The sequence below is a fragment of the Anomaloglossus baeobatrachus genome, chromosome 5 (assembly GCF_048569485.1).
Source record: "Anomaloglossus baeobatrachus isolate aAnoBae1 chromosome 5, aAnoBae1.hap1, whole genome shotgun sequence".
In the NCBI taxonomy this organism is placed as follows: Eukaryota; Metazoa; Chordata; class Amphibia; order Anura; family Aromobatidae; genus Anomaloglossus; species Anomaloglossus baeobatrachus.
Genome location: NC_134357.1, coordinates 380641254 through 380667212, shown reverse-complemented (window position 1 = coordinate 380667212; position 25959 = coordinate 380641254). Strand labels below are relative to the sequence as shown.

Sequence of the window (25959 nt, the reverse complement as noted above, 5' to 3'; positions counted from 1 at the left end):
CTATGGTTCCCTATGGATTGCATACGTTCCCCTTTGCTGCCTATGGCCCCCTATGGATTGCACACGTTCCCCTGTGTTAGATATCGCCCCCATGGTGCTGCCCATGGCCCCTATAGATCGCACAAGTCCCCCTGTGTTAGATATCGCCCCCAGGCTGCTGCCCATGGCCCCTATAGATCGCACAAGTCCCCCTGTGTTAGATATCGCCCCCAGGCTGCTGCCCATAGTAAAATAAAACACTCTTTCCTTACCTCCTGCAGCGCTGATCTCCCTCCTGTCTCCCTCCATGCTTCTCTTCCTCCACTTCCTGGTTCTTCGTGCCGGTCATGTGATCAGCACAGCAGACTGAGATCTCTGCGTGCCTGATCACAGTGGAAGCAGGGACACCGGGGAGAAACGCTGGAGGGGGTAAGTAAAGCTTTTTTATTTTAGAATGAGTAGCAGCATGGGGGCCATATCTAACACAGGGGGGGGGCATGTGCCATCACAGGGGGGCGCAGGGACAAATAATATGCACCGCTCCCCAAGCCCGTCACTGCGGTGCGATTTCAGCACCACCGGAGATGGAGATTTCAGCACCACCGGAGATGGACAGCGACTGTGCATATTATATGAGCGGGAGTAGGAGATCAAAGGCTGCAGCCCGCAGCGTTCACCTGCCCCCAGCAGCACCCCCACCTCCCCTGGACCCTGCAGTGTGTGTGTATATGTGAGTGTGTGTATAATTATATATATATATATATATATATATATATATATATATATATTAATTAATATTATATTGTGTATGTATATGTGTGTGTACAGTGCCTTGCGAAAGTATTCGGCCCCCTTAAATTTTTCAACCTTCTCCCACATTTCAGGCTTCAAACATCAAACTAAAAATTTTAATGTTATGGTGGAGAATCAACAACAAGTGGGACACAATTATGAAGTTGAACGCTATTTATTGCTTATTTTAAATTTTTGTAAAAAATAAACTGAAAATTGGGGCGTGCAATATTATTCGTGCCCTTTACTTTCAGTGCAGCAAACTCACTCCAGAAGTTCATTGAGGATCTCTGAATGATCCAATGTTGTCCTAAATGACTGATGATGATAATTATAAGCCACCTGTGTGTAATCAAGTCTCCGTGTAAATGCACCAGCTCTGTGATGGTCTCAGTGTTCTGATTAACGCACAGAGAGCATCATGAAGACCAAGGAACACAACAGGCAGGTCCGTGATACTGTTGCGGGGAAGTTTAAAGCCGGATTTGGTTACAAAAAGATTTCCAAAACTATAAACATCCCAAGAAGCACTGTGCAAGCAATCATATTGAAATGGAAGGAGTATCATACCACTGCAAATCTACCACGACCCGGCTGTCCCTCAAAAATTTCATCTCAAACAAGGAGAAGACTGATCAGAAATGCAGCCAAGAGGCCTATAATCACTCTGGATGAACTGCAGAGATCTACAGCTGAGGTTGGAGAGTCTGTCCATAGGACAACAATCAGTCGTACACTGCACAAATCTGGCCTTTATGGAAGAGTGGCAAGAAGAAAACCATTTCTCAAAGATATCCATAAAAAGTGTTATTTAAAGTTTTCCACAAGCCACCTGGAGACACCCCAAACATGTGGAAGAAGGTGCTCTTGTCAGATGAAACCAAAATTGAATTATTTGGGCACAATTCCAAACGATATATTTGGCGTAAAAACAACACAGCTCATCACCCTGAACACACCATTCCCACTGTCAAACATGGTGGTGGCAGCATCATGGTTTGGGCCTGTTCAAGGAAGATGGTTAAAATTGATGGGAAGATGGATGGAGCCAAATACAGGACCATTCTTGAAGAAAACCTGTTGGAGTCTGCAAAAGACCTGAGACTGGGATGCAGATTTGTCGTTCAACAAGACAATGATCCCAAACATAAAGCAAAATCTACAATGGAATGGTTCACAAATAAACATATCCAGGTGTTAGAATGGCCAAGTCAAAGTCCAGACCTGAATCCAATCGAGAATCTGTGGAAAGAGCTGAAAACTGCTGTTCACAAACGCTCTCCATCCAACCTCACTCAGCTCCAGCTGTTTGCAAAGGAAGAATGGGCACGCATTTCAGTCTCTTTATGTGCAAAACTGATAGACACATACCCCAAGCGACTCGCAGCTGTAATCACAGCAAAAGGTGGCGCTACAAAGTATTAACTTAAAGAGGCCGAATAATACGAATAATAAGGCACGACACAATTTTCAGGTTTTTTATTTTTTACAAAAATTTAAAATAAGAAATAAACATTGTTCAACTTCACAATCGTGTCCCACTTGTTGTTGATTCTTCACCATAACAGTAAAATTTTTATCTTTATGTTTGAAGCCAGAAATGTGTGAAAAGGTTGAAAAACTCAAGGGGGTCGAATACTTTCGCAAGGCACTATGTGTGTGTGTGTGTGTGTGTGTGTATATGTATGTATATATGTGTGTGTGTGTGTGTGTGTGTGTGTGTGTGTGTGTATGTATGTATATATATATATATATATATATATATATATATATATATATATATATATATATATATATATTATAATCTCTGTAAATGGTAAGAGAAGAAGTCATTGTCAAGTATTCCATGGGGCACTGGCCAGCATTACAGCTGGTCATGTAGGTTGCATGATCACTTCTCTCGTAGAAACAAGGATTGGGACCCAATCACTTTCAACACTGATAGCACTGATAGTGTCCTGGATCCTTTTACCTCCATACTTGCATATCTGATGTTACTTTGTGTCATGAAGTTCAAAACCACGTCACTTGGAGACATTACAACTAGTGATGGGTGAACCCCGAACTGTAAAGTTTGGGGTCCATACTGGATACCTAGTATCCATGCACCGACTCTGAACACGGATTTCTCAGAAAACTCTGTGTAACTAATTGGATTTGGCCAACCAGATAATAATAAAAAAAAAAAAAATCAAGTTAAAGAAAATGGGGAATAAAGCAGGACCGTTATAGCCGTGTGGGAGAATCTGTAAGTATAACACTACTTCCGTGTCCGATAATTAACTCGTACATGTTTACTGCTTCCGCTGCACACCAACAGTCCCGGCATCTGTGATAGGTTGCAGTCAAACCGCGTCCCCACCCTGTGTGACAGCATTTGTGATTGTTTAGAATTACACATGCTGTCTGCATCTCTACAGTGGGGTAAAAATAAATATACACACACATCCAAGCCCTCTTCAACTTATGCTGATTACAACTCAAAAATCTCTCTTGGATCCGTGCTTTCCTTAACCAAGAATCAGCAAAAACATTAGTACATGCCCTCAGCATCTCCCGCCTCGACTACTGCAACCTCCTGCTCTCTGGCCTCCCTTCCAACACTCTTGCACCCCTCCAATCTATCCTAACCTGTTCTGCCCGCCTAATCCACCTCTCCTCTCGCTACTCCCCAGCCTCGCCACTCTGCCAATCCCTTCACCGGCTTCCCATCACCCAACGACTCCAGTTCAAAACATTAACAATGACATACAAAGCCATGCACAACCTGTCTCTCCCCTACATCTGTGACCTAGTCTCCCGCTACCTACCTCACGCAACCTCAGATCCTCACAAGATCTCCTTCTCTGCTCCTCTCTTATCTCCTCTTCCCACAATCGCGTACAAGATTTCTCCCGTGCATCCCCCATACTCTGGAATGCTCTACCTCAGCACATCAGACTCTCACCTACCGTGGAAAGCTTCAAGAGGAACCTCAAGACCCACCTCTTCCACCAAGCCTACAACCTACAATAGCCCTCAGTCCAGTAGACCACTGCGCAACCAGCTCTGTCCTCACCTATTGTACCATTACCCATTCCCTGTAGACTGTGAGCCCTCGCGGGCAGGGTCCTCTCTCGTCATATACAAGTCTGTTTTGTACTGTTAATGATTGTTATACGTATGCCCTCTTTCACTTGTAAAGCACCATGGAATAAATGGCGCTATAATAATAAATAATAATAACAATATATAAAATTGCCGTATGGTGTCTCCATATTGTGATTCTTACTCAGCACAGATAACGCATACGGCTACAGGCTGCAGTTCCCAGTAATGTGCTTATCTTGGCTGTGTATCAAAATAAGGGGGGTCCTATGCGGCTTTTTTTTTTTTTTTTTTAAATAATTTAAATAAATGATTTAAAAAAAACAGTGTGTGATTTCCCCCCCCCCCCAATTTTGATGCCCAGCCATGATAAAGCCAACAACTGGGGGCTGATATGAGACATCTATGAGAGCCCCCCATTACTAATACTATAAGTGAAAAGAAATAAACACAAACACCGAAAAATTCCTTTTATTTGAAATAAAAATACAAAATCCCTCACTGTTTTCAGAATTATTTTTTTTTAACCCTAAACACCCAGTTCCGATGTAAATAACACGAGGTCCCACGACGATCCCGACTCTGCTACATACTGAAGTCACAGCATGCGGGCACAGAACATTACCGCATACTGTGACTTCAGGCAGAGACTGACTGAGCCACAGATGTAAGCGGTGACATCACTCAGTTTATCTGTGGTCACAGCTGGAGGTTCCTATGGTACCCCACCTTTGACCGCAGGTAAAGTGACCTCAGTGAACTCTCTTAAGGTGAACTGAGTGCAATCAGACCTGCATTTCCTGGCAGAAAACGGTGTTCTTTTTTGCCAAGAAATACACATATGGTGCTGAAATTTATACACCAAATTCCTGCACCAACACTGCATCTCCTGGCAAAAAAAAGCATCAAAACATGATGCAGTTTTGATGTGATATTTTGCCAGGAGATGCAGATTTGATGCAGAAATTTATACACCAAATTTGGTGCTGAAATGTCTGCACCAGATTTCTGCACCAAATTTGCATCTCCTGGCAAAAAAAACCGCACAAAACTGTTTTGGTGCTGAAATTTATACACCGAATTCCTGTACCAAATCTGCATCTTCTGGCAAAAACCGCATTCATATCACATCAAAACCGCATCGTGTTTTTTTTTTTGTTTTTTTTTTGTTTTGTTTTTTTTTTGCAAGAAGATGCAGATTTGGTGCAGATGTTTGGTGTAGAAATTTCAGCACCAAATCTGCATCTCCTAGCAAAATATTGCATTAAAACTGCATCTCATTTTGATGCTTTTTTTTTTTTGTCAGGAGATGCTGTATTGGTGCAGGAATTTGGTGTATAAATTTCAGACCCATATCCGCCTCTTTCCCAAAAAAGAACCCCTCGGATTTCTGCCAAGAGATGCAGGTCTCATTGAACTGAATGAATTCACCTGATGTGAGTTCAATGAGGTCACCTGAGGTCAGTTTACTTGTGGTCACAGGTGGGTTACCGTGGGAACTTCCAGTTGTGAGCACAAATAACCTGAGTGATGTCACCCCTCACATCTGCTGTTCAGTTAGTCTCTGACTGAAGCCATAGCATGCTGTCATGTTCTGTGACCACACGCTGTGACTTCAGTATGTGTGGATGTGTGTGGATTACATCGGAAGTAGGAGTTTGGGGTTAATTGGAGAATAAGTTACTTTATTTGAGGCCCCCTTCACACGCACGTGAAAAGCACGTGCGTGTCTTACGTTCCGTTTTTCGGGTCCTTGTTCCGTATTTTATGTCCGTTTCTCCGGTGCGTGTGACATCCGTGTTATGGCGTATGCTAGCCTTGTTTGCGTGTGATACGTACGTGTAATGTCCGTGTGAAATGTTCCATGTGTGATGCACAATGACGTTGCTACATACACGCTGACAGCAGACAGCGACGCGCGATGAGAATGAACTCGGGTGCACTTCACCCGACTTCATTGTCATGCCGCGGCTTTGTCTGTGTCGCGTCCTGATTAGCGGTCACCCGTGAAGGACTCAAGGGTGACCACTAATCCCCTGAGTGACTGAAGTGAGCAGCGCGATTTGCGCTGCCGTCACTCAGGTTAACCGCGGCTAGCTGGAGTCCTCCACCCGAGACCGCAACTCACCTGTGACTTCATCGCTGATCGCGCAGCACACTTGAATCACTCGGGAGACTTGCTGTCACAGTTGGAGGATCCAGCGGTGGCCGCAAGTGACGTGAGTGTCATCATCGCTGATCGCGCTTCTCTCCTCAGTTGCTGCGTGGAGCTGACGGGAGTGGCGGTGTTCTACTGCAGCTCCTGTCACCTTCATGTAGCAGAGCTGAGAGCATAGCGGGACCTCCGTGGATTACGCTGGCCCTGGAGGGATTTTTGGGGCTTAATAAAGTGGTGAGCGAGGGTGTTTTTTTTTTTTTTTTTTTTTTTTAAATTTCAAATAATGGATTTTTCGTTGTGTGTGTTTATTTTCTTTAACTTACAGGTTAATCATGGAAGGTATCTCTGGGAGACGCCTGTCATGATTAATCTTGGACTTAGTGGCAGCTATGGGCTGCTGGCATTAACTCCTTATTACCCCGTTTGCACCAGGGCAATTCGGGATGAGCCGGGTACAGTCCCGGGACTGTCGCATCTAATGGATGCGACAATTCCGGGCGGCTGCTGGCTGATATTGTTAGGCTGGGGGGCTCCCCATAACGTGGAGCTCCCCATCCTGAGAATACCAGCCTTCAGCCGTGTGGCTTTACCCTGGCTGGTATCAACATTGGGGGGGGACCGCTCACCGTTTTATCATTATTTATTTATTTATTTATTTTATATATATAATATATTATATTTATTTTATTTTTTTTATACTGCTCAATATTGACATGCCCACCGGTGGCTGTGATTGGTTGCAGTGAGACAGCTGTCACTCAGCGTGGGGGAGTGTCTCACTGCAACCAATCATAGACGCCGGTGGGCGGGGAAAGCAGGGAATAGGAGATTGAATAATGAGCAGCCGGAGTTTTTTTAACAGCTGTGCAGCGCCGCGCCGCTGATTGGGGAATGGTGAGTATGAGAGAGTGGGGAGACTGACCGACAGACTGAGAGAGGGACAGACGAGAGAGAGACCGACCGACTGACTGAGGGAGATTGACTGACATACACAGAAAAAAAGATTGACCGACATCGCTTCAAAAAAGCACAAAAAGTACCGGACCATACGGAGATGCATCCGTGTCACGTACATTTGCTCACGGACACATAGACTTTCATTGGGTGCGTGTGTGCGTGTTCCGTGCAGAAAACGGACATGCATCCGTGTAATACGGATACACATACGTATCACACACACGGACCGTACGGAAAAACGCATGTGTAACTCCAAACATTGAATAACATTGGAGTACGTGTGTCCGTGTCTCCGGTACATACGGAAACGGACCAAACACGTACCGGAGACACGTGCGTGTGAAGGGGGCCTGAAATAAGGGATTTTTGTGTCTATATTTTTTTTTTCACTTACAGCATTAATAATATGGGGTGGTCTCATAAACACCTCCCATTACTAATCTAGGACTTAATGGCAGCTGTCACTAACCCCTAAGGCTATGTCCTCACTATGACGTTTTTGCACTTCTCAAAAATGTTGCGTTTTTGGCTGCAAAAAACGCACCCGCGGCAAAAATGCAGCGGTAAAAACACGTGTTTTTGGCTGCGTTTTGCTGCATTATTGATCACTGCGTTTTTCCAATGCATTGCATGGGTACAAAATGCAGTAAAACGAAGGAAAGAATTGACATGTCCATTTTCTTTTTAGCTCAAAAACGTAGCTTAAAAAAAGATGTGTGTGGACTGGGGAAGCAAAGTCAGGCAGTTTTTGAGAAAAATGCACAAAAACGCACAAAAAGGCACCCGAAAAACGCGCAAAAAACGCCGTGAAAAATACTCAGTGCGCACGTAGCCTTAAGGTGGTGTCACACACAGCCACAACGACGTCGCTGCTACGTCACCATTTTCTGTGATGTTGCAGCGACGTCCCGTCGCTGTCGCTGTGTGTGACATCCAGCAATGATCTGGCCCCTGCTGTGAGGTCGCCGCTCGTTGCTGAATGTCCAGCTTCATTTTTTGGTCGTCGCTCTCCCGCTGTGACGCACAGATCGCTGTGTGTGACAGCGAGAGAGCGACGAAATGAAGCGAGCAGGAGCTGGCGTCTGGCAGCTGCGGTAAGCTGTAACCAAGGTAAACATCGGGTAACCAAGGTGGTTACCCGATATTTACCTTCGTTACCAGCCTCCGCCGCTCTCACGCTGCCAGCGCCGGCTCCTGCTCTCTGCACATGTAGCTGCAGTACACATTGTGTAATTAACCCGATGTGTACTGTAGCTAGGAGAGCAAGGAGCCAGCGCTAAGCAGTGTGCGCGGCTCCCTGCTCTCTGCACTGTGACATGTAGCTGCAGTACACATCGGGTTAATTAACCCGATGTGTACTGTAGCTAGGAGAGCAAGGAGCCAGCGCTCCGTGTGCGCGGCTCCCTGCTCTCTGCACATGTTGCAGCACAGCGACGCGTGTCGTTATGATCGCTGCTTCGGCTGCTGTGTTTGACAGCTAAGCAGCGATCATAACAGCGACTTACAAGGTCAAATCAAAATTGGGGGGACCGCATGTCGTGTGTTTGTGTTTTTGTTTTTTTTTAAATCCATTTATTTAAATAATTAATCAAAAGCCTCATAGGGCCCCATAGGGGCGCGGTTTGACTGCAACCAATCAGACGCCAGGACTGTCGGTGGGTGAAGCAGTAAATATGTATGAGGCTTAATATGCATACCCGGAAGTAGTGTTCCATGGGAAACTTGCTAAGTATGACACTCCTTTTCTAATTCCCTTAGCCCTTTCTACCAGCATTTTGAAGCACAATGTTTGGGTTCCCATATACTTATATGGGGATTGGCTTCCGGGCAGATGTTTGGGTTCTAGTCCGGTCCCGTACTGTGCTTTTTTTTTTTTTTTTAACTTTGTTTTAAAACCGGTTAGACCCGTCGATCCTGAATATCTGCAGGTTCACCCATCTCTAATTACAACCCGGTCAGCCATCATCCTGCACACCAGTCCACATCATGTTAGGCCATGACCTAGTTCTGGATGGACCAAAACATTTACGATGACCACATTCTCGAAATGTGGAACAACTTGAATGTCCTATCTTGACCTATCAATACATCTTCACTTCCATTTAACAAAATGCAATGGTTCTCATTACCCTATATGTGGATCTGCAACCTAGCAGTGTACACCACCAACTGTCCAGAGCGCCAACCATCTTCCTCCTACTTTGTATGCTGGACAGATTTTATTTAATATACCAAAGTATGTGTTGGTAATGAACTGTAGGGAAGTTTGTACTCAGTTCACTCTTTGACATTGCATTGATTGATGTATTTTTGAGCTTTGTCCTTCTGTTTAGACTCTTGAGTTGTGCAGTCAGTGCTCCGTAATTATATCCTACTGCAATCTTTACTTTCCTCCTAGCAGGCTCACCAATACTTGAGCCTGAAAGAATATACTCCCATAGGAAGAAAAGCTTTTACCGTATCTTACAATAGGGGCCTGTCCTTCACTGCTCAGTCAAGGTCATATGAAAACAGACGTGTCTCACCAACTTCCAGGGAAACATCTGTCTAATCCTTAGGCGAAATGCTAGATGCAGAAATGATGAAATGCTCATAGCAGTGGACAAAGCTTGGTTATGTATGTGAGCCAGGACATTTACGCTGTGTTGGGTGGACTGCGATCTAGTGCTGATAACCACAGAATGAAATGATCATCCATATACAAGGTTGATTTACAGCTTTACAGCTAATGATATACTTTTATTTGTATTTTTGGAATAAAGAAATTGCAAAAAAAATTAATTATTGCTTTTTTGTTTTTATTCACTGCAAACATCTTAAAGAGTAACTATCATTTAATTTTTATTTTGTAAGTCAATAGTACAATGAAAATAAGCCACAATTGTAATGTATCTTAATTTGCTTCTTTCACCTCCCTGGATTGATCTTTCACATTCAATTCATGGGTAAAATCTGTACTCGGTGAAGACTGATGTTCTCACTACTGAAATAGGAGACGGCAATTGGTATTTTTAACATTCTATGCATTGGGAAGGAGGAGGAGGGAGCTAGGGCATACACAAAGTGAGTTACAGTTCTCCATAGAACTTTATAAGCACCAACTGCCATCTCCTATCTCAGTAATGGGAAAATTTGTATTCACTGAAGACACTTTTTTTTTTATCTGTGAATTGAGATTGAATTATCAGCTCAGAACAAGAAAGAAAAGGATTCCTCTAATAAGATCTAACACGTTTCTTTTTTTTTCATATGTTTTATTGATTTATAAAAGAAAAATTTAAATGACTGTTACACTTTGACTTTTCACATTTCATCATGTCTTCCATTAATAATAAAGGCATATCCTGCAGATTATTAAAAGTCAATTGGTCCATCAGGATTGTTGTAGAGTTCTTCGGGTTATTATTAATGTTTCTGGTTTTTTTTATGGGAAAAATAGTGGCGTAAAATGCGCAATTCTTGACTTTAAAATTATGGGAAACCATAATGCAAATGTGAACGGAGACTTGCAGCATTAAATATTTATATACCCATTGTAAAAAATAATGTTATATACAACTTATCATTTGATATTACAGAAAGTAACGAACCTGCGCCACTTGCCAAACCTTCATTTCTTGAGTACTTCGAAAAGAATGAGAACTTGTTGGGTGCGTCAGACAAAAAGACCCCGGAAAACTCTTCAGATTCCTCTGAATTTAAGATACCTCTGAATGGAGACTACAGCTTTGTAAGTTCTGCTGATACAGTGCTTTGTATTGCTGCTAGGTGGGGTAATCCTTGATTTGATCTTCGCAGGAGAAATCCAAGTGGTATCTTTAGATTGGGGCCGCCATTTCTTCTGTAAATAAGTGCATGACCACTTCGGTCAGCGCAGGAGCATAGACCTCACCAAGATACAGCTTAGGACACAAACTGTTACATTTTACATTACAGGGAACCTATCACATTGCATATGAACAAAAAAACACAAAAGAACCCGACAATACAGTCCATAATCCAGTCCTAAAGGTTAAAACAATTGTAGTTTGTTCATCACTCCATCTTACTTCATTAATAAACAAAAGAGGGACAAGGACACATAACACAAGTGTATAACTGTACAAAGTTGTGGAGGAGATGCACTGCTGTAAGAAACAAGTGGCTAATAGGATACATCAAATATACAATATAATTATAGCCTATATGTATCGCAGTGGGATCAACATAAAGTGAAAGAGGAGACAGATCAGGTAATAAACAAATACATAAAGTAGAAATTTTAGCTGAGCATAACTCCATATATAACAAAAACCTTAGTCACTGTATTCCAAAAGAAAAAAGTAATGCATGTCAGGAAAAGAAGGGTTAAATATCCGTGCTGCTGATGAACAAGAAGCACCTGATGTGAATTGGACAAGCCATGTAAGTGTAACCCGAGTAGTTAATTGTGTCTATGCGTTTCGAAGTATAAAACTTCTTCAGGTCAACTACTGTCTTTTTTGTCCTGAAGAAGTTTTATACTTCGAAACGCGTAGACACAAACTACTGGGATTACACTTACCTGGTTTGTCCCTTCACATCCTGTGCATCTTGTCCATCAGCATCTCAGATATTTAGCCCTTCTTTTCCTGACATCCATTTCTGTTATTCGAGGGGCCTGAGCAGCCATAGGTTTTGAATGTATTCCTAGGTTGTTTGTACACAATCCCCACCAGTTGAGCACTCAATGAATTCAGCAATACTGCTTTACTGGCAGATAAGACCCTATTGCACTTGTCTTTTCATTAATGTTTTCCCAAAAGAAAAAAGTAATAATGAGCAAACACTACCATGCTCGATACTTGCAAGATGCAATTGGATGCTCGGATAAGTGCAACTCAAGTAACTGAGTATAATGGAAGTCAAAGGGGGAATTTTCTTGGAAATCGTGAGTAAAAATCCTCGCGTCCCCTGTTGACTTCCATTTTACTTGAGTACATTCAAGTGCTCTTAATGAGTTCCGAGCACGGTAGTGCTCGCTCATTACTAGAAAAAGTAGGAACATACTTGGTTGCCAGCAGGACCTCCTGGGTGGTGCGCCTACCCACTTTTTTTGTATGTTCATCACACCATTTTACTTGATTAATAAAGTGCAACTGTTGTAACTTTTATGACTTTGATTATGGACTGTATTGTTGGGTTTTCTAAGCTAATTTTTACTGATTTAGTCCTTTGAAATAGTTACATAGTTACTTAGGTTGAAAAAGACCTAAGGCCATCCAGTTCAACCTTCCTCCACCAATTATATATTTTGTCATTAAGTCATTTATAACCAACAATCTTGTGTATGAGGAAATCATCCAGCCTTTTTTAAAAGCTGTAATAGTATCTGCCATTACTACCTCTTGTGGTAGGGCATTCCACAGTCTGACTGCTCTAACTGTAAAGAACCCTTTCCTATTTAGCTGTCAGAATCACTTTTCTTCCACTCGCAGTGAGTGCCCCCTGGTCCTTAGTATTGTCTTTGGAAGGATTAAGTCATGTGCCAGTCGTTTATATTGACCACACATATATTTATACATATAAATGAGATCTCCTCTGAGACGTCTTTTTTTTCTAAGCTAAACAAGCCCAACTTTTTCAACCTCTTATCATATGGGAGGCCTTCCATTCCTTGTAGTAGTCTAGTTAGTCGCCTTTGAACTGATTCTAATTTCTGAATGTCTTTTTTTTTTAAATATGGAGCTCAAAACTGGATCCCATACTCCAGATGTGGCCTTACAAGTGATTTATAGAGGGGTAACAATACGTTGGGATCACAGGATCTAATCTCTCTTTTTATACACCCTAACATCTTGTTTGCTTTAGCAGCTGCTGCTTGACATTGAGTGCTGCTGCTCAGCTTATTTGTAATGAGGATACCCAAGTCCTTCTCCTGTTCTGTAGTCCCAAGTTTACTTCCATTTAATGTATACGCAGTTATAGGATTACTCCGTCCTAGGTGCATTACTTTACATTTATCAACATTATATCTCATTTGCCAAGTGTCAGATCCTTTTGTAATATTGTACTATCAAGGTGAGTTTTTAATACCCTACATAGTTTGGTGTCCTCAGCAAAGACTGGCACTTTACTATCAGACCCATCCACAAGGTCATTATTCAAAAGAATCGGTCCTACCACAGATCCCCGCGGTACACCATTGCTGACTATAGCCCAATCAGAGAATGTACCATTTATGACTACTCTTTGTTTCCTATCTTTTAGCCAATTCCTTACCCAGTTGCATATAGTTTCCCCTAGTCCTTGCTTCTGGAGCTTTAGTATAAGGCTATTATGTGGTACAGTATCAAATGCCTTTGCAAAATCTAAATAAATCACATCAGCTGCATTACCAATATCCAGGTTTGCACTTACCCCCTCATAAAACCCCAACAGGTTGGTTAGACATGACATAGCTTTCATGAATCCATACTGTCTGTCAGTCATTATGATTTTCTGCAATATATTTTTGCATGTGATCCCTTAAAATGCCTTCAAAAACTTTGCACACTACTGATGTCAGGCTTACCAGACAATTGTTGCCACTTGCTCGGGCTCACAGAGGGAATTTCCATTGTCCCTCAGTAACATACATACTCCTCTTTTGTCTATGGGCTGTCAAGCATTGAGCTGTAGTCCGTGGATAAGTTTGGCGCCCCCCTCCAAACCAGACTTTTTTTTTTTCCATACCTCATACAACCACTTTAATATAGGTGGAGCTGTGCATTCAGAAACCATATCTTATTTGGAACGCTTTGCCCCCAATACATTAAGACGTTAATGGTTCCCTTTAGTGCCCCTGCAGTTCCGGGATTCATTTTATAGACGATATGAGAATATGATAATTTCTTTCCCTTATCTGGACCCCTGACACATCTAGTGCTGCGGACCATTATTACCCTGCGCGGAGGCGCCCGTGCAGTAATCCCATACGGCAGGTTTAACACTCAGGATCAATACAGTTTAGAGACTTCATTCTGCACTTCAGTAAAATATGCCAGAATTGGGATCTTTTTTTTTTTCTCACTCCTTTAAATCAATCAGGTTTATTTTAAACATAATGCACATATGGATTTTTACCAAGGTCAGGATAGAGTTGCAGTAAGAGATGGATTTCAGGAAACTGCCAGGTCCTCATTTAAAGGGCACCATCCCTAATAACAGGCGTATAAAAGGAAAGACAGCGCTATCTATCATACACCAGTATGTATACTACTCATCTAGATGTTACTTTACAAAACAAGTCATATACGTGATCAAAGGGGCAGACATTTTCCTGACAGTAATCCTTTTGAAGAACCCAGGAGTCGGGCTCGTACCAGCCTGAATTGACTGATGAAAGGGAATAATTGATGAAATAAACTGTCACGCGAATGTAAAGGAGAAACTATAGATTTAATTACGGGCTTTTCCAAGCTTAGGAAAAAGGGTCTGCTCTTTTCCATAAACAGTGCCCCTCCAGTCTGTTGGTTGTACCTGGTATTGCAGCTATTTCCTATTGAAATTGGGCTGAGCTGCAATACCACAAAAAGCTCATGGATAAAACTGGAGCTACATAGTGATTTTGGCTGCCAAACGGGTCATACGGCTAAAGATTGCTATGTACCGCTGCTAGATCGCAGTGTAATGTGTGTGAATGGGGTCGCATTGCGGGTTTAACTTTTTGCCACTTGCTTGTCAAGGTTGCGTTACACTAGGGGTCGCAATGTGCACCCCTCACGTACATTAGGCTGCAATCAATATAGCTGTAGCACAATGCGAGCTTTGGTCTTGTGACCTGGTTGATGGCTAAAGTTGCCGAGGACCCCCAGGCCCAAAAAATGGCCCTGATCTGATCTGATTTTTTTTTTTCTTTTTTCTTTAATGTTCAAATAACCTATTTACTGTTTTTTAACTTTCTGGTACTGTGTCTTGCACCACAGCTCTGCTAATTGAAATGATGGGGCTGTGCCAAATTCACCTACCGGCAGGTGAATGCTCCGGGCCGTTGGTGAATGTGGCGCAGCCTCATCACTTCAATTAGCTGAGTTGTAGAGCTACTTCAGTCTGCTGATTGTGGGAAAGGAACACATCCATTGTCTATACTGAGGATGACTCATACAGATTTTATAGTAGGGCAAGTAACCTAAAAATCCTGAATATAGTTCCAATACATTACATGTACTACCAAGCCCATATGTGCATTTAATTTTACTTAAAGTAATTGTTTCTGTCCCGTTCTCTTTAAGTTAAAAGACTGGAGCGTGGCTGAACTGCAGATGAGACTAAATTCACTAGATCCATTGATGGAGAATGAAATCGAAGAAATTCATCAGAAGTATCAGGCCAAACGACAGCCCATACTAGATGCCATAGACTCAAAGAAACGAAGGCAGCAAAATCTCTAAAACCCTTTACACCATGTCTGGATTTCTAATATATTTTTTTTTATCAAGCTGTATTTTTATTTTATAATTTTTTAAGTGAGATATTTAATATTTTACTGTTACTTCTTAAGTGCATAAAGATGTGTGTGTGTGTGTGTGTGTGTGTGTATATATGTATAAATGCTGGTAATGTGTGACGTTTAATACATTTTTAATAGGCGATCAGGTGTAAATAAAGTTTTTACAGCTTTCTAATATGTTTTGTGTATCTGTTTGCTTGTTGTCAGTGTATGGGAGAATTTTTGGCCACATCTTGTCTAAGTGACAATGTTGAATTGTTTGGTTTATGTAGACAGACAGCCCTTAAAGGGGTTGTATACTACTAGGACAACCCCTTTTTTATTCTACATGTTATCTCCTAGTAAAAATAATAAAGCCTAAACTCACCTCCCATATCGGCACCCTTCTAGTAGGAGCCGCGGCTTGCAGTGGTGGGGCTCACGTGATGTCCCGCAAGCCCCATGTCTAATCAGCACCGACTTCTATCTCCCCACCTTCGGACCAAAGCAGCAATCAACAGGAAGTGAGCGCAGCTGTAGCACTCACTTCCTGTTGATTAACTCATTTGGTCTAAAGGTGGGGAGACAGAAGCTGCCACTGATTGGACAAGAGGCTCTCGTGACATCACGTGTGCCCCGCCACTGCAAGCCGCGGCACCACTATAAGGGCGCCAATACGGGAGGTGAGTATTAGCTTTATTATTTTTATTAGGGGGAAACATGTGAAATCAGAAGTGATTGTCCTAGTAATGGACAACCTCTTTAACACTTCTGACCAATGTGGACCTACTGTAATATAAGATCTAGGCCACGAGTCCCCAACTATGGCAAGGTTAAAGTGAATCTGTCACCAGGATTTAAGCTGAGGACAGCATGCTGCAAGAGTTAAAAGTGAAAAAAAACTTGTTTCTCTTATCGGTGTGAGCTATTGTTTACTCATCCTAAAGGGTTTATTGCTCTGTGCTTAACATTGGTGTGACTCTTCTACACATGCACAGCATACCTGCACACAACCTGCTGTGCTTGACATCTCACTGTCAATGCACAATCTCTATTTAGAGCCTGGTGTGGGCAGGGACAGCTCCCAGCTCTGCTGCTCAATTCTGAGATAAAGTCAGAACGGCTGCACACAGTGATCTAAGATAAACATGGTTAGTTTCAGAATCTCTTTGCATACAACGTGCTGCTCTCAGATGAAGTAGCGAAAACCCAGTGACCAATTCCCTTTAAATATGGAGATGTATCACAAGCATCCAAGCAATGTCTTAAAATGAAACATAGGGCTATAACCAAACATGCTTGGCTATTGCAGCCACGGGTTTTAAAGCATAGTATAAAACAACCTACACAATGGTTTATTACAAAGGCATGAAGGTTACTTTTAAGCAGTAAGGTGAAACCTGTGGTGAAAAGACCATACAACAATATGGGTTTAAAAAAAAAAATACACCTCGGGGGTTCACATTTTTATTTTTCTTTATCTGCAAATAACAAAAGATCCATGTTCCAAAAAAGACAATTCTTATTGCATTGTGTTAGTATCATAGTTTTTCGAGTGTAGTTGTGCCTTTGCGGAGGCACTTGAAGGGTAAACATCATTATTAGATTATTACATATGTATGTACATGCATAGCCACAAAGTAATAAATGTACATCACGCTTATTGGCATTTCACTTTATGTTTTGGCCCTTCTGTCGGGGGTTCCATTTGAATTTCCCAAAAGTATGATTCAGCCATGACCCAAACAGTGCCATAGAGTGCAATGAAACAGAGTACAGATTTACTGATGAACTGTGTTTGTTACACTGCACTCTATGGCTCTGTCAGAGGTTTTGGATGAAACTCCATAAGGAATGCCCCTCAGTTGTTGCCCATTAAAGTTCAGTAAAGTTCTCCGATTCTCTTTCACCAGCTGCACTGGATTCTCTGATTGGCCTCCTGTCACTGTTCCTCACTGCATTCTCCAGAGCTTTCTGTCTTCGGTAGAAATGTGAAAACTTGTTGAATATGATCGTTATTGGTAACGCCACAACTAGTATTCCACCCAAGATACAGCCAGAAGCTGCTAGTTTTCCAGCTACGGTGGCAGGCACCACATCACCATAGCCTACTGTGGTCATGCTCACAGTTCCCCACCACCAACAAGAAGGGATTGTGTCAAACCCCGTGTCTTCATCCTTCTCAGCTGTGTATGCCATTCCAGAAAAGACTGAGACACCAACCGCCAGATAAAGGAGTAGGATGCCCACTTCTCTGTAGCTATGCTAAAAGAAGAACAAAACAGAAGTGTAGAATATAGAAACAGGATCACCAAATACAAGGTAGAATCTTTGTACTTCACATTTCACCTTGTCAACATAAAAGACTTACAATCTTCCTACACAATTAGGACATTTCACAAGGGACTTAATTAATTCATGATTTGAGATGAGCGGATCCAAACCGTAAAGTTCGGTTTTTGCACCGAACACTGACTTTACAAAAAAGTCAGTGTTCGAGTTCTGGTGCTTTATGTATGCTGACCACTCGAGCGAGCATTGCTGTGCTCTGGTACGCTCGGTGCTCAGCCCAGTGCGATGGTAGTGTGTGATTGTGTCTATCAGATGCGAATCTAATTGCTATGAGTGCTGCCTGGGACACAAGCAAAGAGTTTCTTCCTGCCCATCCGGGAACCCTAGCAGAACGCAGTATACTTTCGTCCTGCGTCCTGCTAGAGACAGTGCACGCAGGGGAAGTTGGACAATGCGACACAGTGACATCGTGCTGTCCGGCGCCCACTTCTGTACCAAATGGAAGAAGAAACGGAGGCTGTGCTTCAAGGGGAGCCTGGATTAGGTGAGTATAAGCTTTTTTTTGTTATTAATATTTGGTCACTTATTAGGCGCTGAAGTGGACATCAAATGTGGGTATGAGGTGGACATCAAAGGATGGGCTGCGATGAACATCAAAGGAGGCACTGTGGTACATATCAAAGGTGGGACTGAAGTGCACATCAAAGGTGTGACTGAGCAGGACATCATGGTGGGGCTATGGTGAATATTAAATGTGGAGCTGTGGGAGATATTAAAGTTGGGGCAGAGGTGGATGTTAAAGGTGGGGCTGAGGTGGACATCAAAAGTGGGGCTGTGGAGGGATATCAAAGGTGGGGCTGTAGGGGACATTATATTAAGGATTATGTTGCCCATAATGTATAGGTCACTGTGTGTGAAATTATACTGGGGTATATTTTGACCATACTGGATAGAGGAATGTGATGGATAACATACTGTGTGGGCTGCTGTAGGGGACGTTATACTGTATATAAGGCGCTATGGGGGCCATTATACTGTATGAGGTGTTATGGGGGGGCAATAATACTGTATGGGTGCTGAGGGGACCATTATTTATTTGTGTGTCTATGGTGGTGACCATACTATATAATGGGGGATTGTTGTGGATATCGTACTGTATGCGTTGCTGTGGTACCATCAGACTGTGTAGGAGGACAATGAGACGAGCGGGCACAGTTTGGAAAGGTAAATACTTTTTAACAACCACTCCACCATGATGATGATGACAATATAGTCGGCAATTCAATTAGAGACAGGTGTATGATATAGAAGGACCCCAGACAAATCGCACCAAACATGCACGCCAAAAGAAACAGCGATCAGACATCTTGTAGATATAGATATATAAATATACAGTGGTACCTTGCTTAACGAGAACAATCCGTTTTGGGAGTGTGCTTGTTAATCAAGTTACTCGTTCAGCAAAGTAAGATTTCCAATAGGAAATCATTGCAATGCTGACAATTCGTTCCATAATGTGTTAAATGTCCCATCCTGGTCCCCTATTCTATCATTCCACACATGCACAAACGTGTACAAACACACACAAACACACACACAAGCACACATGCACACGCACATATTATATGCTCACCTTACCTTCCGTTCCATCGCCGGTCTCCTGGGACTTGCTGTTCTGCGGTGTGGGCCGTGTATCAGGTAACCATAATGGCGAGGGCGGAACTTCCTCCCAGAGCGCTGACGTCAAAGGCAGAGCCGCTTGCCTCTGATTGGCCAGCGCGCTGCCTTTGACAAGATGTGACAGGAACCAGGAAGTTCCTGCTTCGTTGCTATGGATGCCAATGTCTGGAGTGGAGCGGAGCAGAGCGGTGCGGCGCACTACAGGACCCAGGAGGCCGGCGATGAAACGGAAGGTACAGATATTATATGCTTACCTTACCTTCCGTTCCACCGCCAGCCTCATGGTACTTGTAGTTCGCCGCGATGTACCCGGGAACTACAAGAACCATGAGCCCGGCGGTGGAACGGAAGGTAAGGTGAGCATAATACTTTATGTGTGTGTGAGTGCGTGTATGTTTTGTGTGTGTTGGTGCGTACATGTGTGTGTTTGTGTGGACTTCAAGTGCGGGTTAGAGCGCGGTGGGTGGACTGAACCGGAAGTGTGTGAGGTGAGGATTTCACTCGTACAGCAAAGCTTTTTCGTAAAGCGGGTTACAAATTTACAGAAAGCTTTGCTTGTTAAGCGAAATTCTCGTTAAGTGGGTTACTCGTTAAGCGAGGTATTACTGTGTGTATATATATATATATATATATATATATATCTCTATATCTATAAGATCTTTTATTATTAAATAGGTTCAAGGTGTGGAAAAAACTAGCATACAAAGAAGGGTGCACAATCCCGGTGGTGCCTACTCAGTAGTTAATAATAGAGGAAGATTGGCAATCCTGGAAAAACATTATACATTGTTCAAATCCAATAAAATAAATATCATAATAATTACAACCGCTATATGACTGTAGATAATATAGTTCAGATTGACAAAATCCCTCAGCGGTGAGAATAGCTGATAATAGAAGTACACAATAATCGATACATAGTTCAAAAGGCAGACCCACCGCAGACACCAGGAATGGCGCCCACCCGACGGACGTTCGTTTCGGCGTCTGCTTACATCAGGGGTGTACTTATATTATCAGCTATTATCACCGCTGAGGGATTTTGTCAATCTGAACTATATTATCTACAGTCATATAGCGGTTGTAATTATTATGATATTTATATTATTGGATTGGAACAATCTCCCTCTATTATTAACTACTGAGTAGGCACCACCGGGGGTGTGCACCCTTCTTTGTATGCTAGGTTTTTTTCCACACCTTGCACCTATTTAATAATAAAAGATCTTTATATATATCTACAAGATGTCTGATCACTGTTTCTTTTGGCGTACAGTTTGGAAAGGGCAGATTGGTGGGCAGTATGAGGACATAGTTTGAAGAGGAGGCAGCATGAAATGGGGGCACTATGGATAGCAGTTAGCACAGCAAAGGACAGTATGGAGATATAGATAGTGTAAGGGAAAACAGTGAAAGGAGGATAGCCATAGTACAGGCCATTGTTCACAAGAGCACATTGTGTGGGGGTTATAGCTCATTAAAGCAGACATTGTTGTTTATAGATCATAACTGCGGACAATATGAAGGCCATATACCATAGGAGACTTATTTAAAGTATAGTATGGACAGACATGTTTCTGCAGACAGCATTTTAATAACTCCTATTTTAAGGGCACCATGTGGGGAGGTGCTGCAGAATAGCAGAGAAGAGGGACGTCTGCATAGACAAGCTGTGGCTGTGAAAAGTCCTGGGATCTGGACAAGATGGAGATAAGAGACAACTCCTATCAGAGAAAATGTCAGCTATAAGGTACCTGGGTGTAAATGTTTATTTTATATACTGACTTACATTTCATTAGTACTATGGTTCCTCGATGGTCAATTCTCTGATAATGACGGATAACAACTCCCAGCAGCTCCGTATCATTGTTAAGGACATACTGGGAGTTGTAAGTTCATGTACTTATCGAGGTTCTGGTGATGTACTAATTTAGTGATGGTGGTTTTGGTGATGTAGTCATGTACTGATGGTGGTTCTAGGGATGCATTCATGTACCGATCATAGTCCTGGTTATGTAGTCAAGCACTGATAGTGGTTCTGGTAACAGTCATGTACTGATGGTTCTGTGTTTCTTTACTGATGATAGCTCTGGTGCCATATTTATGTACTATTGATGGCTCTGGTGTTTTAGGTATGTACTGATAATGATTTTGATTTTGTATGAATATATCACCAGAATCATCACCACTACTACATGTATACAATACCAGAGCCATCAGAAGTACATGAATACAGGACCAGAACTATCACTACATGAATTTGACCCTACAACTGCCATCAGTACATGAATACATCACTAGAACCACCAAAAGTAGATGAATACGTCACCAGGATCATGATCAGTTTTGTGCAGCTGTATTTGTTGCATGTTAGATACAAAACCCCTCATATACAGCTCTGGAAAAAATTAAGAGACCACTACACAGTTTTATAAAAATCAGCTTCTCTACATGTCATTTCCAGTGTCAGTTGAATTCCAACCAGAGTACACCTCATTCTACTGGCCAGGAGTTGTATAAGGCCACCCAAAAGCAGTGTGAAAGACTGGTGGAAAGTATGCCAAGATGCATTAAAGCTGTGATTAAAAATCATGGTTAATCAATTTTTTAACTCTTCCTGAGATAAAACATTCTTAGTCTTTTTGTTTCTAAATGATTATGAACTTGTTTTCTTTGCATTACAGTGGAACCTCACTTAATGAATAATCCAGTTAGCGAGTATTTCGCCTAACGATCAAGGTTTTCTGTAAATTTGTAACTCTGTTTACGAGAAATCTTTGCTGTACGAACAAAATACCGCACACACTTCCAGTTCTGTACATCCACCGCGCTCTAACCCGCTCCTGCAGTCCACACAAACATACACAAGCACGCACAAACACACAAACAAACACGCACGCACACACACATATTATGCTCACATTACCTTCAGTTCCCTTGCCTTGCTGGCTTCCTGGAACTTGCATATATCAGGTAACCAAGGCGACCGATGCCGGACCTTCAGCTCCCAGTGCGCTGATTGGCCAGCGCGCTGCCTTTGAGTAGCGGCTGACAGGGGAAGGTCCTCCCTCCACAGGATGTGTATTCGGTAACCATCGCGACGAGGGAGGAACTTCCCCTGTCAGGCGCTACTCAAAGGCAGCGCGCTGGCCAATCAGAGGCAAGGGGCTCCTGCCTTTGACATCGGCGCACGGAGTGTGGAAGGTCTGGCATCGGTCGCCTTGGTTACCCGATGCACGTCTTGTACGGGCGAACTGCAAGTTCCATGAGACCTGCGAGGGAACGGAAGGTAAGGTGAGCATAATCTGTGTTTGTGCGTGTTTGTGCGTGTTTGTGTGTGTTTGTACGTGTTTGTACGTGTGTGGAATGGCACAATAGGGCACCAGGATGGGACATTTAACAAGTTGTGGAACGAATTGTCTGCATTGCAATGATTTCCTATGGGAAACCTTGCTCTGCTGAACAAGTAACTTGGTTAACAAGCACAGTCCCAGAACGGATTGTTTTCGTTAACCAAGGTTCCACTGTATTTGAGGTCTGAAAGCAATGCATTGTTTTGTTATTTTGACCATTTCTCATTTTCAGAAAATAAATACAAAATTTATTACTTGGAAATTCGGAGACATGTTATCAGTAGTTTATAGAATAAAAGGACAATTTATATTTTACTCAAAAATATACCTATAAAGAGAAAAATCAGAAAAACTGAAAATTTTGCAGTGGTCTCTTAATTTTTGCCAGAGCTGTGTGTGCCCTTATCTATAATGAGGTCTGTTTAGTTTCCGTGTGAGAATCCACTAAATACTGGACACCTTAATTGAAACCAAATAGCCCCCATTATATTTCAGCGATATTAGTTTCCATGACTATCTTTGGGTCTGACATATAAATATAGGACATTAGAGATGAATATTGCTATTTGTCCCTGGTATTGTGTAAATGGTCCTCAAACAATGAATGTATGAATATTCTACATCTAATTTTGAAATTTCTCTCCTGTTAAGCCTCACCCCTAAAGTGCATCATTTTTTTTTTTATTTTTTATTTTTTTACCTGTACTGTATTTTTTCCTGAAAAGGGTAACCATTCTAGTGTAAATGGACGTCCGAGCTTATTACCTGACCTATTGGAGGGAATGGTGGGTGTTAGGGGTCCTGTTCCCTAGTCTCTGACTTATTCATTTGCTTGGAGGAGGGAGCCCCACTGGCTTTCTCTGCATAGGGCACCAAAGTACCTTTTCCCGGCCCTGTCCCAAAGTCACAATAGTTGTGAGAGTGAGGACAGCCTTGTGAGCAGCCTTTTCTTACCTCCAAACCTCCAGAGCACCGCTTCCAATGTAAATTACTCTTTGTAGCTCTTATTATAACTGAGCTCAGCAGCTCGTGTCGTCTACTCGAGCAGAGACACTGATGTCACTGATTGCCTGCAGCGCTGTTAAAGCGATGTCAGCACTACAGACAATACGTCACTGGAAACAGCAGCTGAGACTCAACACTGTCTCAGGGGCGGGTGAGTAAAGGACGGGTTTTTATTAAACACCTGCACTCTAAATTTTGTCCTAGAACAATAAAGGGATTTTTCGTTTTCGGAAAACTCCTTTAACGTTATAGGACATATTTTTGTCTGTGTAACAAGATGCAGCGATTACCTCCCTAGTCAAAAAAGTGTGATATACAAATTAAGTATGATTTTTTTACTGAAATGTTCTTTATATTTTTTCTGTTCTGGAAGAACTCATTAATCAACAAGAAAGTTTCCGGACAAACTCTCTACAACAAATGAGAACAGAATAGTGTGAATCATGGTGAAAATGCACCTGTCTACTTGTAATAGGTCCTATGGCATGACCCAAAAGAAGTAAAGGTACTTTTTATTTTATGAGGGCCCAGGTGGGTGGGCATATTCTGATGAAGCCTCCATTAATGAGGTTGGGCTCGTTTTCTTTATTTTATCAAATGTGTTTTGGTATATGACTTTGTGGAATTTCCTAATACAGAAATATTGTAGCTCTTCAACCTTTGTGAAGCATTGTGCTGTGCAATCACAGAGCAGGATACAATAGCAATAACACTACACTTAATAATGGAGAAGAACCTATAAGGGTACATGCACACGATCAAGATTCGCGTCCTGGACGCGGCGGGTCCTGACTTGCAGAGCTGCGAGTCTCCTCCGCAGGAGACTGCAGCGGCCTATGCCCACGATAAGGGCTTGCTGCATCCTGGACGCGGTGGGTCCTGACTTGCAGGGCTCCTCCACAGGAGAGCGCAATGGCTTGTGACCGCTATCAGGATTCAGTTCGCTGCGGTCTCTCACTTGTGTTCTCCCTATTTAGGATACTTGTAACTCTGCAGCAAACAATTGACATGCTGCGGTCTGGAAAGACACACCGCAGGTCAGTGTTTGCTGAGGGAAAAACAAGCACAGTGGGCACGGAATTTCTAGAAGTCCCATCCACTATGCTTGTACTGTACAACGCAGCGTTTTGGACATCGCTGAAGAGTGGCGCCCCTGAGGCTTCAGTCGTCAGAGGGTACTGCACCTCACTTAAGCTGCAGTAGTCACTCCAGGTAAGGAGGAGGTTATTCACTGGTGTTTATCACATTGCATACAATATACAGCTTAGTGGCCAATGACTGGGACTGGGCTAGAGGTGGCTGTCATGGAAACGGGACTTTCCACTCATTGGTCAGCACCTGGGGGGGTGGAGCTACACACTGGGGAGTCAGGTGACACACTCACTGAGACAGAACAGACACAGACAGGGCAGATGTGAGACACAGGAGGACACGGTCGCTGAGGGGAGAGCTTGTTAGCTCCCTCAGGACCGGCACAGACAGGGTGCGGAGTCCTAGGATGGGGTGAACTTTATGTCCCTCTAACAAATCAGGGGATTCCAAGTCTTCTTTCCCACCACAAGTGCCCCGGGCAAAGCAGCACAAAGAGCCAGGAGTTGTGGTCACGATCTAGCCATAACAGGATTGCACTGCCTCCTATACGGGAGGAGAACAAAACCCAGGACACGGGTTTCTGTAGGACTACAAGTTACACAGCACAAGGAGGAAGGGCTCACAATCCACAGCACCGCTTCTGGCTTCTGACCTCTCCGGGATCGGCTGAAGCACATCACAGCAGGGGACCAGCACTCCAAGGGTGATGACCTTACAGTGAGTAAAGACCTTGAACTGCAGCCTCTGTGTCATCCCATTTCTACCGGCGCAGTCGCTCCTGCGCCATCGGTGACTACTACCACCAACATCCTCCCTGGGGCCTAGCTCTACCTGTGGAGAGCTGTAACACCCGAGCTACGTCACCATCCGCCCCAGCAGAGACACTTCCTGCAGCGGCGGCTAATAATTGACTGCACACCACAGGTTGCGGCACGAACAACTACCCCATCAACCCGTCCCTTTATCTTTATTGACACCGCCGGGGTCACGGAACAGGGCAAGGCTACCACGGCGACCCTGGAGAAGAACCACGGCCTGGTGATGGGTGACCTCCGACCCCGTGGGCGCATCATCTTGGAGTCACAAACAGGATTTCGTGTCCGCAACCGCTGGTACTGTGCGCCTATAGACTGTAT

General features: G+C 43.1%; 2 protein-coding genes across 2 annotated transcripts in view; one reads left to right on the top strand and one right to left on the bottom strand.

Annotated features, from left to right (window-relative positions):
- Positions 1-15593, top strand: part of LOC142311524 (serine/threonine-protein kinase 4-like) — a 90628-nt gene extending 75035 nt beyond the window's left edge. Inside the window, exons 10-11 of the mRNA XM_075350032.1 lie at positions 10552-10703; positions 15205-15593. Of these exons, the coding sequence (XP_075206147.1) occupies positions 10552-10703; positions 15205-15363 (311 nt within the window). The 3' untranslated portion in view covers positions 15364-15593. The remainder of the gene's footprint in view (positions 1-10551; positions 10704-15204) is intronic.
- Positions 15594-16836: 1243 nt separating this feature from the next.
- LOC142310153 (delayed-rectifier potassium channel regulatory subunit KCNS1-like) overlaps positions 16837-25959 on the bottom strand; it is a 38669-nt gene continuing 29546 nt past the window's right edge. Inside the window, exon 3 of the mRNA XM_075347639.1 lies at positions 16837-17666. Within this exon, the coding sequence (XP_075203754.1) occupies positions 17277-17666 (390 nt within the window). The 3' untranslated portion in view covers positions 16837-17276. The remainder of the gene's footprint in view (positions 17667-25959) is intronic.